The sequence below is a fragment of the Crocuta crocuta genome, unplaced genomic scaffold (assembly GCF_008692635.1).
Source record: "Crocuta crocuta isolate KB4526 unplaced genomic scaffold, BGI_CrCroc_1.0 scaffold282, whole genome shotgun sequence".
Classification (NCBI taxonomy): domain Eukaryota; kingdom Metazoa; phylum Chordata; class Mammalia; order Carnivora; family Hyaenidae; genus Crocuta; species Crocuta crocuta.
Genome location: NW_027529174.1, coordinates 2,961,108 through 2,974,620, shown reverse-complemented (window position 1 = coordinate 2,974,620; position 13,513 = coordinate 2,961,108). Strand labels below are relative to the sequence as shown.

The 13,513-nt window shown below is 40.3% G+C and overlaps 1 protein-coding gene across 1 annotated transcript in view; it reads left to right on the top strand.

The window, feature by feature from the left end:
• The first annotated feature begins 12,044 nt into the window (after positions 1-12,044).
• SRD5A3 (steroid 5 alpha-reductase 3) overlaps positions 12,045-13,513 on the top strand; it is a 16,894-nt gene continuing 15,425 nt past the window's right edge. The window contains exon 1 of the mRNA XM_077757768.1: positions 12,045-12,328. Coding sequence (XP_077613894.1) covers positions 12,108-12,328 — 221 coding nt within the window. The 5' untranslated portion in view covers positions 12,045-12,107. The remainder of the gene's footprint in view (positions 12,329-13,513) is intronic.

Here is a 13,513-nt window from a genome sequence, read left to right as displayed (position 1 = left end):
GATAATTTGGCTTAGGTTGTCACTACAGAGTAATAAGAACTAAGACCAAAAGTACCTGAGATTTTGGCTCTCTGATCTCATTTTAAATATGTTAGGTTTTATCATTACAAAAGACAACCCCTTCCCTGACCTTGGATATTGTAGATTGCAGTTTTGGTCAACTATCTCGTTGACTGATCAGCAAATTCAGCCTAAGACAGAGGAAAGGAGCTTCTTCAATACAGCATAGGAGTTACAGGAATTCATGTGTTAACCTCTTAATGACCATGGGCCCAGGACAAGTAATTAATCTCTAGAGCATCTATTTCTTCTCTTGAAATGAGGCTAATGAAAGTATCTACCTTATTGGTTTACTGTGAAGATGAGTTAACACATTTAAACCCCTTGTTCACCATACCTGACATATTTCTGTTATCAGTAGAGGCACACACAAAAGAAATAACATAAAGCTTTCAAAGAGTTGGAGATTGGGCATATCTTCTTAATGCGAAGCCTGAGTATTAAAATTATTCTTCCAGAAAATGTAATCTCTTAGCTATAGTATGCATGAAATATAGACAAAATTACAAGGCTGAAATTGAAATTAATTTTTCTATTTATCATTTCCCTTTCAGAAAATTCAACACATAAACCACCAATGCAAAGTACCAGTCATGCCGTATTGGATAAAACTGAAAGAGAAATATTCTCCTCCTCTTCATAAAACAACCATGTCACAAAGTTAGAATTTAAATCAGCAATTATTTAAAGTCTGCAATTTTCCTATTTTTTCTTGTGCTCTATTAAACAGCTGTCATGATACTATTTATAAAAATATTATATAATCAGACATCAATCTTTTATAGCTCCTTCTTCCAAGAATGGATAACAGTGATTTTACATATTTCTTCTATAATTGACTTTGGCATAATTAACAATAATTTTGTTGGGTTTTAGTTATTGGACCAAGTTACAGAGAATATAATGTGCTTACCATTAGTATGCCCTGTAAACATACATTCTGAAGGAATGAATTAAGAGAAGGAACTCAGTAAATAAATAACGTTCCGTGGCCTTTCCAGTGCTCTCACGCTAGCAAAAACGAGTTTTCAAGGACGAAACAAAGAACACTAGCGCCACCTGGAGTCAGGAGTCTGTTTGACATAGAAGACCTGAATCGTGGGAAAATATTACCAGCCCTGAAATGGGCAACAGTGATGGTCTGGCCCCTGTGATCCTACATGGTAGCACACGTGTAACTATTGAGCACTTGAAATGTGACTAAGTCCAAACTGAGATGTGATGGAAGTGTAAAATTATTTCAAAGACTTAATATGTTAAAAAGCAAAATTAAATATCACATTCATAACTTTGTATCAATATTTTTTATTACATCAGGTTAAAATATGTTACCATAATTAATTTTACCTGTTTATTTTTACCTTTTTAATGTGGCTTCTAGACATTTTAAATTATACATGTAGCTCATGTTATCATTCTATTGGACAATGCTGATCTCGCCCTTACCACTCAGAATGTGGGTCATGGATCAGCCGCATGGGTGTTCATTGCCTGAGGGTTGTTAGAAATGAAGAATCTTGGGCCCCATGCCCCACCTACATTTAGCAAAATCCCCAGGCAACTGGCATGTATGTTAAATCTGAGACTTTTTGATACAATCCAGCCCCCTCGTTTCACAAATGAGCAAACGGAGACCCAGAATGGTAATGTGGCTTCTTCACGGTTATCTAGCTGATTGCCCTGAAGCCTGATTCCCTGGTGGTCTTGCAACTGCCAAATACCACACCCAACATTGTGTCTCTTCCTGCAGACCCTTCCATTCTTAGAGTAAAAATAAAACAGATGGCTGCTTCATTAGCAAAAACAAAATTTTATTGTAAATGTATATATAATACTATATGGTGTCTTCAGGGAGATTTATAACAGAATTCCAAGGTATTCTTCAGGCCTTGTACAAGAAAACAACTAAGTCACAACCTAAGAATGTACAAAACCTGTACCTAAGCCGCTCCTACAAATAACAACCTTTGACCGTGAGAAAAAGCCAGAGTTGGAATTAGTAATGTGAATTCCAATCACTGAGTCACTAAGAACAGTTTGACAGATCCCTTTAGGATAAGGAAGAAAGTGGAAGAAGAGTTTTGGTTTATAACACAGCTCCTTGCTAGAAGACCTTACTCATTCTTTGAATGTCCAGCTCCTCACAGTATGTTTAGCACATAGAAGACTTGGAATAAATATGTGTTGAATGAACAGATTAGCTTCTATTGATTAGGTTCTATATCTCAGGAAATGACCCCTTCTTTACATTGTCTGGTTACAATGTAAAGAAATTCAGGAAAACATTTAAGTAGGACCCATGGCTAAGAATAGTAGTGCTTTTATGTGAAAACCCCATTGTAATTAAGCACATTGTTCAAAGAAATTCAGGAGCGACTGGGTGGCTCAGTTAGTTGAGCTTCCAACTGTTGACTTTGGCTCAGGTCACAATCTCGGGTTTGTGGGTTCAAGCCCCATGTTGGGGCTCTGTGCTGACAACACAGAGCCTGCTCCAGATTCTGTCTCCCACTTTCTCCCCCACCCTACTTGTTTCCTCTCTCTTCCTCTCTCTCTCACAAAATAAAATTTAAAAAAAAGAAAATTCAAATAGATACCAACTTTGGTGATGAAAATACATTCCATCGCATAGAATGCAGAGATAAAATAAGAGGATACCAGCAAGTAATTCCAAAGAGCAGATGTTAAATATTTTCACTCATTTTGTAAAGATTTTTACTGAGACAGATTAATCAAGCCTAATCAATTTCCAGTGTACTGTGCATATGACCCAAATGTTTTCTCTCATAAGACATTCTTTGTATGCCAAACAGAAAACCTAGATCTAACTTAGGAAATGAATTTCTGTGTTATATGAATTGAACATACCGAGTGGAATAGGAAGCACATTAATGAAATGAATTTTTTTAATGATGTAAGTCATATAGGAAGGAAAGTTTAACTCCCACTCTCTTCCTTTCAATTGTCCCATTTCCTCATGTTTTATCCATTACTCATGTCAGGTTTTGTTATTAACCTACATAAAATAATAGGACATCAATCCTGCTTGTTATATGTAATAATGAACAGATGGCTATTGCATATAATTATTGGAAGAATAATAATGAAAATAATATGCAATTATATTAATTTCTACACCATTAATTTAGCAATGAAGTATACACCGCCTTACATTTCTTGCATTGGTGTCTCTTTAATAGGTAAGAAATGGGGGCGCCTGGGTGGCTCAGCTGGTTGAGGATCCGACTTCAGCTCAGGTCATGATCTCACCATCCATGAGTTTGAGGCCAGTATCAGACTCTGTGCTGACAGCTTGGGCCTAAAGCCTGCTTCGGATTCTATGTCTTCCTCTCTCTCTCTGCCCCTCCCCCACTTATACTCAATCTTTCTCTGTCTTTCAAAAATGAATACACATTAAAAAATGTTTTTAAATAGCTGAGGAATAATTAATTATTCATTCATTTAACAATGTTGACTATAGATTGAGCATCTATATGGCAGGCAGGCACTGACACACGTCCTGGAAAAACAGTGAATAAAACAATTGTTGCCCCTCTCATATATTTATTCTTGTGGAAAAAGCCTGACAGTAAACACATAAATGATGGAATATATATGACATGTCAGATGACGTGGAGAATATTGGGGGGGATGCAAAGGAGGGAAGTACTATTTTATATAGGGTGATGTCTCTTAATTTTGACAGGGAACCCAAAAGAATCAAGGGAAGTGGATATGCAGATAACGGCGGGGAGAGCTGCCTGGTCAAATGGAACAAAAGTACAAAGGCCATAAGGCAGGAGCGTTCGTAGCAGTTTGAGGAGCAAAACAGAGGCCAGGGCAAAGGGAGCAGAGGGTCACAGCAAGAGGAAGAGAAGAAGTCAGAGAATTATATGCCATTGTAGGGATTTTGATGTTTCTCTAAGGACAGGGAAAGCCACTCAAGGGTTTAGCAGAGGTGTAACATGATCTGCCTTAACCTTTAGAAGGAATCGCTCCAGCTGCTGTGGGAGGAGAAAGACCTTAAGGACAAAGGCAGAAGCCGGAGTTAGAGGATTATTATAGGGGCACCTGGGTGGCTCGGTTGGTTAAGCATCCGACTCTTGATTTCTGCTCAGGTCATAATCTTAACAGCTGGTGAGTTTGAGCTCTGGGTCTGTCTCCGCTGTGAAGTAGGCGCTGACAGTGCTGAGCCTGCTTGGGATTCTCTCCCTCTCCCTGTCTCTCTGCCCCTCCCCGGCATGCACACACACTCCCTCTCTCAAAATAAATAAATAAACTTAAAAATATAATAATCGAAGCAGATAGGAAATAATGGTGACTTGAGCGAGAATGATAATGGCAGAAATATTGAAATGGTATCAAATTCTAGACTATTTTGAAGGTAAATCTATCAGGATTCTCAGAGGGATTAGATTGGGTGTGTGAAAAGACAAGATAAGACCAAGATTTTTGAGCAATGGAGATAACCTGTATCTGCGAAAACTAAGGCATGAGTAGATTTCCCCCAACGAAAATGCCAGCTCTCTGAGGCTACAGCCCAGTCTTTCTATTGCCCACTATGCACTGTGTCAATGGTGAGTGCTCAATAAATAGTTGATGTATGTGTGAATAAGTGAACATGCTAGGCAATGTTTGTAGGTGTGACCCAGATAAAGGGAAGAATTGTGGGAGGACCATACCAGTTGCATTTCTCCAGTCCCCATCACTCACTCCTTCCTATGTGGAAAAGAATGACTCATCTGTTTGTTGAATTTGAGAAAGGAAATTGCGAATGAGAGGCTCAGCAGATTCTGGGCTCTTACCTCTTACCAAGACCGTTGATTGGGGGCTCGGGGGTGGGGGTGGGGGTGGAGGTGTGATATATTCACCCCTCCCCCAAATCTCAATGTATTGTTATGGTCTTTTGTGACTGATTTCTTTCACTTAGCATACTGTTTTCAAGGTTCAACCACGTCATAGGTTTGGAATGGTCCATTACTTTTTATGGCCAAATATTCAATTGTATGGTTATACTGTATTTTGCTTTTACATTCATCAGTTGATAGACATTTGGATTGTTTTCATCTTTGGCTATTATGAAAAATGCCGCTATGAACACTCATGTACAAGCTTCTGTGTGTGCATATATTTTCAAATCTTTGGTTTTATGCCTAGGAGTACAATTGCTGGACCACATGGTATCTTTATGTTTAACTTCTTGAGGAATTTCCAGACTGCTTTTCAAGATAGATGCACCATTTTACATTCCCACCTGTAGTGTTTGAGGCTTCTCATTTCTCTACATTTGTTATCATCTGAGTACAGTTGTACTACTGGGTGTGAAGTGGTATCTCACTGAGGTTTTGGTTTGCATTTTGCTGATGGATAACAATGTTGAGGATCTTTGGATGTGCTTATTGGCCATTTGTATATTTTCCTTAATTCCTTTTCCTACCACATACAGACTGGTTTGAATCCTATTTCAATTGTATTGGTTGACCTTACATTTTTAACATTAACTTGAGGCTTTAAATCAAATATGATTGTTCTTATCCTCCAAACACAAAGACCTTAAAAGAAATTTACCACTTCACCCCATCTTATCTGTCATCTAGTATTTTATTCCAACTTTATTTTTTACACAACTTTGTCAATATTATTTTATGAAATCAGTACTTACTTAGCAATCTAAGTAAACACTCACACTTGCCAATTACATTATCATTGTTCACTACATCTCACTTTCACCTTCTGGGTTTGATTTCCTTCTTTCTAAAGGACATGTTCATGTGCTTTTTTCAATAAGACCCTATGAGGGATAAATTTTATCTCTTCAATTTTCAAAAATTCTATTATTACTAAATGATAGTTTCTTGTGTAGAGATTCTAATTGACAGTTACTTTGCTTGGATATTTTAAAACACAATTTCAGTCATTTCTGAATTATATTATTACTGGTTTGGTCTAATTATTAGTCTTCTAGGTGATTTGTCTTTCTTCTCTGATTGCATTGAAGGCTTTGTGTGTGTGTGTTTTGTCTCTGATTTTCATTTTTATTTGTGTGTCTAGATGTCTATTTTTATTTATTCTGCCCAAGTTTCATTATGTTCCTTAGATAGGAAGATTCACAATTTTAACAAAATTGGAAAACTCAACTGCTATGTTTTCAAGCTTTATCTGCTCTGCATTTTCTCTGCTCTTCCCTTCTGGCATCCTATCGACTATAGGCTGGCCCACTTCCTTCCTCCACCTTGTTCTTATCTTCTGTCATTTTCCATCTCTATCAATTTTCACTGCTTTCTGAGTTATCTAACTAGACTGGGCTTTGTAGTCTCTTTTCAGCTATCTCTAACAGGCAATTCAATCACTTTTTGCCTTTTCTAGAAATTCTATTTTGTTCTATAAAACTTGCCTGGTCTTTTCCAATAGTGCATTATTTCCAGGGCTTTGATTCCTTCTACTGTGTCTTTGATCATTTTGAACGTACTTATTTTATACCGTTCGGACTCTGATTTTCATTATCTCAGTTTCTTAGAGTCCAATATTCCTGATTTTTGTCACTCACGGTAGACTGATTCCATATGAGTTCGATACCTTTTTAGGAATTCATCTTTAGTGTGACTTCTTTTTCTATCTTTTCCAATTGGTTTGGCATTTCTTGTGCCAGGAGGAAGTATCAAAGGCTTAGACCAATTTTATATGTTATTTTCTCAGTTGAGAAAGACAACTAAATAAAAAGATAGAACCAGTGCGCAGGAAACTGAATCTAAGGCAAACACATAGAAAGTAGACAGGCAGAGAGTTTCGAGCAAAGGAATGACATGATTTACTTACATTTTTAACAAGATTATTCAATTGTGTTGAGACTAGATTGTAAGGGGGACAAGGGTCAGAAGCAGGACACTAGTTAGGAGGCTATTATAATAAGTATAATAATACAGCAGGGGGGCAAAACTGGCCTGGACCAGGGTAGAAGGAATGACTTGGTAAGACATAGTCAGTTTAAGAATGTACTTTTCTAACATTTTTTATTGTGAAATGGGATAAAAATACATAAAAGTACCTAAAACACAAATATACAGTGTAACAATAATTATAAAGTAAACACCGAGATAGCCACCACACAGGGCAATAGATAGAACACTGCCAGGATCCCAGAAGTCTCTCATACATGATTCCTTACCGAGCACACAAACTACTCTCCCTTGAAGGTGACCTGCAAGTGATCATTTCTTTGCTTTTCTTTCCTGTTTTTAAACTTTATATAAGTAAGATCATACAGTGTGTGCTTTTGTGTCTTGCCTTTTCTCACCCAACATTATGTTTGTAAGATTCATCCATATTGCATGGAGCTATAATAGATTCCTTGTAATCACTTTAGAATACTGGAGTGTTTGAAAGTGGCTCACTGTATTTAAATATTCTACTGTTGTTTGGGTTGTTTCCAGGCTTGAACTATCATAAATGTCCTTTGAATATTATTGTCTGTATCTCCTGGAGTACATGCATGTGCATTGCTTTAGTTTAATCAAAGAGCAGAACTGCTAAATCATAGCATATGGTATCTTCCACTTTACCAGATAATGCCAACCTGTTTTCCAAAGTGGTAGCAATTTATCCTGCTTCATCACTGTTTGATGATTCTAGTTGCTCTAGAACTTTATCTCTAGAACTTTATCACTTAGTGTCTCAGTTGTTTTAACGTTAGCCATTCTAATGCAATATTGTATTCCATTTTAGTTTAATTCTCAGTTCCCTGATTGGTCACATTTTTGTATATTTCTGGCTATCTAAATATCTTTGGGGAAGTGCCTGCTTAAGTCTTTTGCCCATCTTTCTATTAGGTTGTCTGTCTTTTTTTAATTTATTAATATGAGGATACTAATCCTTTATTGGTTATAAGTATAGCAAATACCTTTCCCTAGTCTGTGCCTTGTATTTCAGTCTACGGTGTCTTTTGAGGAAGATAAGGTTTTGATTTTAATGTTGCGAAATGTATTGATATTTTCTTTAAGTTTATTTATTTATTTTGAGAGAGAGAGAGAGAAATCACGCATGCACACGAGTGAAGGAGAAACAGAGAGAGAAGGAGAAAATCCCAAGCAGGCTTCACACTGTCAGCACAGAGCCTGATGCAGGACTCAAACCCACAAACTGTGAGATCATGACCTGAGCTGAAATCAAGAGTCGGATGCCTAACTGACTGAGCCACCCAGGCACTCACTGATATTTTCTTCTGGTTGTTTCTTATATCTTGAAAGAAAAAAACAAAAAACAACTTCCCTAACATGAGATCAGGTAGTTTTCTATGTTACGTTCTGGAAGATTTACTTTTGCCTTTCACATTAGGCCTTTAGTCCACCTGCAATTACTTTGTCACCAACGGAGTGAGGAAGGGGTCCCATTTCTTTCTCTCTCTCCCTTCTCTACCACCACCCATGCCCATCTCCTGGGACTTACTCATTTGTCTTCGCCTCATTTATTATAAAATTCAACCTTTCTTCACTGAAGTATCCTGCAACCTCAGTCATATGTCAAGTGTTTTATATACATGGGGATCTGTTTCTGGGCTGTCCCTCATGCTCCACTGTCTACTGTCTATGCCTACTTCCATACCACACTGACATCATTACCACAGCTCTGTGTGAGTCTTGATGTCTCACAGAACAAACCCCCTGACCTCTTCCTTCATCTTCAAGAGCGCGTTGGCCATCTTTAGCCCTTCCTACTTCCATATAAATTTTAGAATCAGCTTGTTGAGTTCTACAAATTTGGGATTTAACTAGGATTACATTTATTCCATAAATCAGTTTGGGGACAACTGTCATCCTAACCAATCTGTGAGCTCAGTATAGCTCTCCTTTTAGATATGTCTTTTTAATACCAGTATGACTTTATTTTCTTTGAAAAAGACTTACATATCTTTTATGAGATTTAGTCCTAAACATGAAATATTTTATGCCATTGAAAATTGTATCTTTAAAACATTTATTTTCTGTTTCTGCTGGGAAATAAAATGATCAGTGTTTATAAACTGATTTTTGTACCAGCAACCTTACCAAACTATTAGTTTAGTTCTAATAGCTTCTCTGTAGACTCTATTGGAGTTTCTTTTATCTTCAAATAATGACAGTTTGTTTCTTACTTTGCAGCCCTTAGAACTTTCCTTTCTTTTTCTTATTTACTGAGCAAGCTAGGGTCTTTAGCAAAGCACTGACTCCAAAGCTTTCATTGAATTGACTGAATTTGGGTGTCATACTTTGAAGGTACAACCAACAGGATTTGCTGACAGATTGTATTTAGGCTGTGGGAGAAAGAGAGGACTCAGGGTTTAGTTCAAGGCATTTTGCTTGAGCAACTGGATGAATGGCATTGTCATTTAGTACAGGCAAGGCCAGAGATTTGTTGGTCATGTAATGCCGGTAATTAAACGAAGAAAGATAAAAACTGACTTATACTTATTGGCGATGATCTAACAGACTTTAGACTGGTTTTCCACTTCTGAAATAATTCACTCCAGGAAGGATTTAAACATATACAAGTATACTCTCAGTAGGGTTTGACTTATAACTTCCTGTTCAGCCACTGTCCTCTACAGGGGGTTTGTCTGAATATGAGCTGTACACTCAGATTAAAATCTGAACCAAAAAAAGAGAAATAACTTTTCCCTCTGGCCTTAATCTCTCCTATTTCATCACACGTGCGCGCACACACACACACCCCTATCTTGCTTTGCAATCTTTCCCCAGGTCAAATAACTATAATAAAACCTCCCTCACCCAGAAAATTTGGTCCTTGCAAGTAGCTTGTCTGGGAAAATGTCTTTGAAAGGTCAGCTGCATTTGTGTGGTATTAACTCAAGAACAATGAAGAAAAAGAAGGGGTGACTTCTACAGAAGGGATCCTGAGTCAGACAAAAAGACCTCCTTGTGCCAGCTAGAAGGCCAATTTGACCACCCTTTGTTACATGGTTCTCAAGGTACTCGTAAAGCCTTATGAGTTCTCACACAAAGAAGCAAAACTCTAACAGTCCTTTAGGCAGCTGAAGTCACATTCACCCACTCACCCAGTTCCCTGATGTTTATTCAACACACATGCAGGGGATCTCATTGGTGGAAGAGTGATAAGCCAGCTACCTTTCCCTTCACTCACCCTTCAACTGCCACCCAATTTCAAGAGTGTAAGTTCCTGGGGCACCTGGGTGGCTCCGTCGGCTAAGCAATTGACTCTTGATTTCAGCTCAGGTCATGATCTCAGGGTTTGCAGTCAAGCCCTGGGTGCTGACAGTGTGGAGCCTGCTTGGGATTCTCTCTCCCTCTCTCTGTCCCTCCCATGTTGGCACAAACACACACACACTCTCACTCTTTGTCTCAAAATAAATAAACACTTAAAGAAAAAAAGAATGTAAGCTCCAAAACGGCTGTAGCATTGTCCTGTAAAGCTTCACTGTCCAAAACGGTGCTTGTCATATAATAGACATATAATATTTTTTGGAATTGACATTCTTTAAATGCTTTATTTATTTCGGAGAGAGACAGTGTGAACAGGGGAGGGTCAGAGAGAGAGGGAGACACGGGCTCCAGGCTCTGAAACAGGCTCCAGGCTCTGAGCTAGCTGTCAGGACAGAGCCCAACTCGGGCTCGAACCCACGAACCTGTGAGATCATGATCTGAGCCAAAATCGACGCTTAACTGACTGGGCCACCCAGGCAGCCCTGGAATTGACGTTTTAAAGGCTTTTAAAAAACTACCTTGAAGAAGGGCACCTGGGTGGCACAGTTGGTTAAGCATCTGACTCTTTTCTTTCTTTTTAATTGTTTTTTTTATTTTTGAGAGGGAGACAGAGAGACAGAGCATGAGTGGGGGAGGGGCAGAGAGAAGGGGAAACACAGAATCTAAAGCAGGCCCCGGACTCTGAGCTGTCAACACAGAGCCCAATGTAGGGCTCGAGTTCACAAACTAGCAAGATTATGACTTGAGCTGAAGTCAGAAGCTTAACGGACTCAGCGCCCCTTAAGTTCTTTTTTTTTTAACTCAAACTCACAGACCTCAAGATCACCACCTGAGCCAAAGGCAAGCGTCCAATTATTGATCTCAGCTCAGGTAATGATCTCATGGTTAGTGATCTGCACTGATGGTGCAGAAGAACCTGCTTGAGATTCTGTCTCTTCTTCTCTCTGCCCCTCCCCCACTCAAAATAAATTAATACACTTAATTTAAAAATTGCCTAAAAGAGTTAAACTTTGATTTATCTTACCTGAAAAAAAACAATATTTAAGTTGATTGAATTTATTGATTTAAATTGACCAAATCAAAGTTTTAAATGTTTAAGACTGACGCGTCAATTAATAACATTGTCATTACATAGAGTTACAAACCACCTCTAGGGAGTGGAACTCTAGGGAAAGGAATGCTGTTTTTTAAAATTTTTACCACTTTTACTTTTGGGTTATTTGCAGTTGTCTTGATGATTTTCTACTTTACAGGTTTAAATTATACACATTCCCAACATCCTAATACAACTATTCATTTTTGTGTATGACCTACCTTCTTCATAAATACATACACACACTTGTATTAGTATGGTTGTTTGCAATCACAGCTATGTATTTTACAGTCACCTTTTTTTCACTTAACCTAGTTTCAGTTACCAGAACCGGCGTTCCGTGTTTCTGTAGTCTGCATCGTCATCACGTTAATGTCTGCACGATATTACAACGTGTATTGTACAATAATGTAACTAAAGATCCTAAACTGGACCATTCAGGGTTGCTTCCATTTTTCAGGGAAAATAACGCAGCGGTGCAGACTGCCAGTTCTTTGAACGACGTCGCTGAACCACATTCTAGGTTTCCGCCCAGGAGTCCTTGAGTCGGGATCCGGGACTGAGGACTACTCAAGAGCGCCAGCGTGGCCCCGCCCCACGGGCGAGTCCTGGACGCACGGCCCCGCCCCGCGCTGCGTCACGACGTCCCGCCCAGCTGAGACAGGCGCGCGTAGCGCGAGCGGCCGCTGGCGCGCGGGCGAGCTGATCGGGTCCTGAGTGCGCGGGAGCAGGGCGCGCTGGCTATGGCTCCCTGGACTGAGCTCGAGCTGTCGGCGCTGAACCCGCTGCGCGCTCTGTGGCTGACGCTGACCGCCGCCTTCTTGCTGACCCTGTTGCTACAGCTCATGCCGGCCGGCCTGCTCCCCGGCTGCGCGCTTTTCCAGGACCTGATCCGCTATGGGAAAACCAAGTGTGAGGGGCGGTCGCGCCCGGCCGTCTGCCGGGTCTTTGATGTCCCCAAGAGGTAACCGCGCCCCGGCTCGAGTCCGGGATACCGCGGCGTGGAGAGCCCGGCGCGCCCGGCTCGGGCAGCCGGCAGGGGGCAGCAGANCGCTCGGTGGCCCGGTGGGGGGGGCGGAATGCCCCGAGGGCCCGAGGACCCCGAAGATGCCGAGCCGCGCGTGAACGTGAACTTGGAGCCGCACGAGTCTTTCCCTGCGGAGAAACGGCAGCGCTTGCGATGTAGGCCTGGTCTTTGGTTGTGTCCCAGGTCCACAGACCGCAGGTTAAAGCCTTTTAGCCCCAAATTCCCCTTTTCCCCCTCGCCTGCACCCTAGGGGTTTATAATCTAACTTGAGGTCACAGGAACTCTCTTGTAGACTTGAAGGGAGGCGTGCCCTTCGCTCCTGTTTTCCCTGTGTGTCTCAGACCCTCAAAGTCAGGTCAAGGGTCCAGACGCTGGTCACCACAAGGGCGCCACCTCCTTTGGCTGCACCGACATGGGCGACTCGGACCTTGGCGGGTGCCCCTGGGGAAGAAGGTGGTCCGAGAGTGCACATTTTCAGCAAGCCCGATCCCGAAGCTTTACTTGACTTTCAACAGATTTCATAACCAAGTTCAATGAAAGAAAGATTAAATGGTTAGGGTTTAAAAAGAATTCTTTCAGGAATTGTAAAGACTTGTTATAGTTTGCTTCACTTGGGCGGCTTGCGGGGGCGTGGGGGGGGGTGTTGTTTGGTTGGTTTTTTGTTTTGTTTTTTGTTTTGTATTCAGAACATAACTGGGAAGAGTCAACCAAACACTTCTAGATGGTAGGAAAATAGCAGTGGATTTTCTGTCTTTAAGGTGCATCTTAAGTTGACATTTAGGAAGTAATGTGGATGAACGTGATAAGGTTTCTAATGTATTAGAACACCTGGATTATCATTTGAACCTCTTTGGCAGTGTCCCAGGTCCACAGACAACAGTAGGGCCAAGTATCACTTGGCTTCTAAAACATGGATAATCCCCCACTTATGTCTTTTGGAAAAGGATTTATTAGGTGTTAACAATGACAAGGAAAAACTAGGTCATTCAGAGGAAGAGTAAAAGGAATGAGGCTCTGGGAAGAGGTAGGAATATTTAGGACAAATTAGTCAAACTCCCTATTTGTTAGAGGATCTTTTTAAGCCAAAATTATCTGTCATCCTTTTTTTTTCAGAAGGCTGGA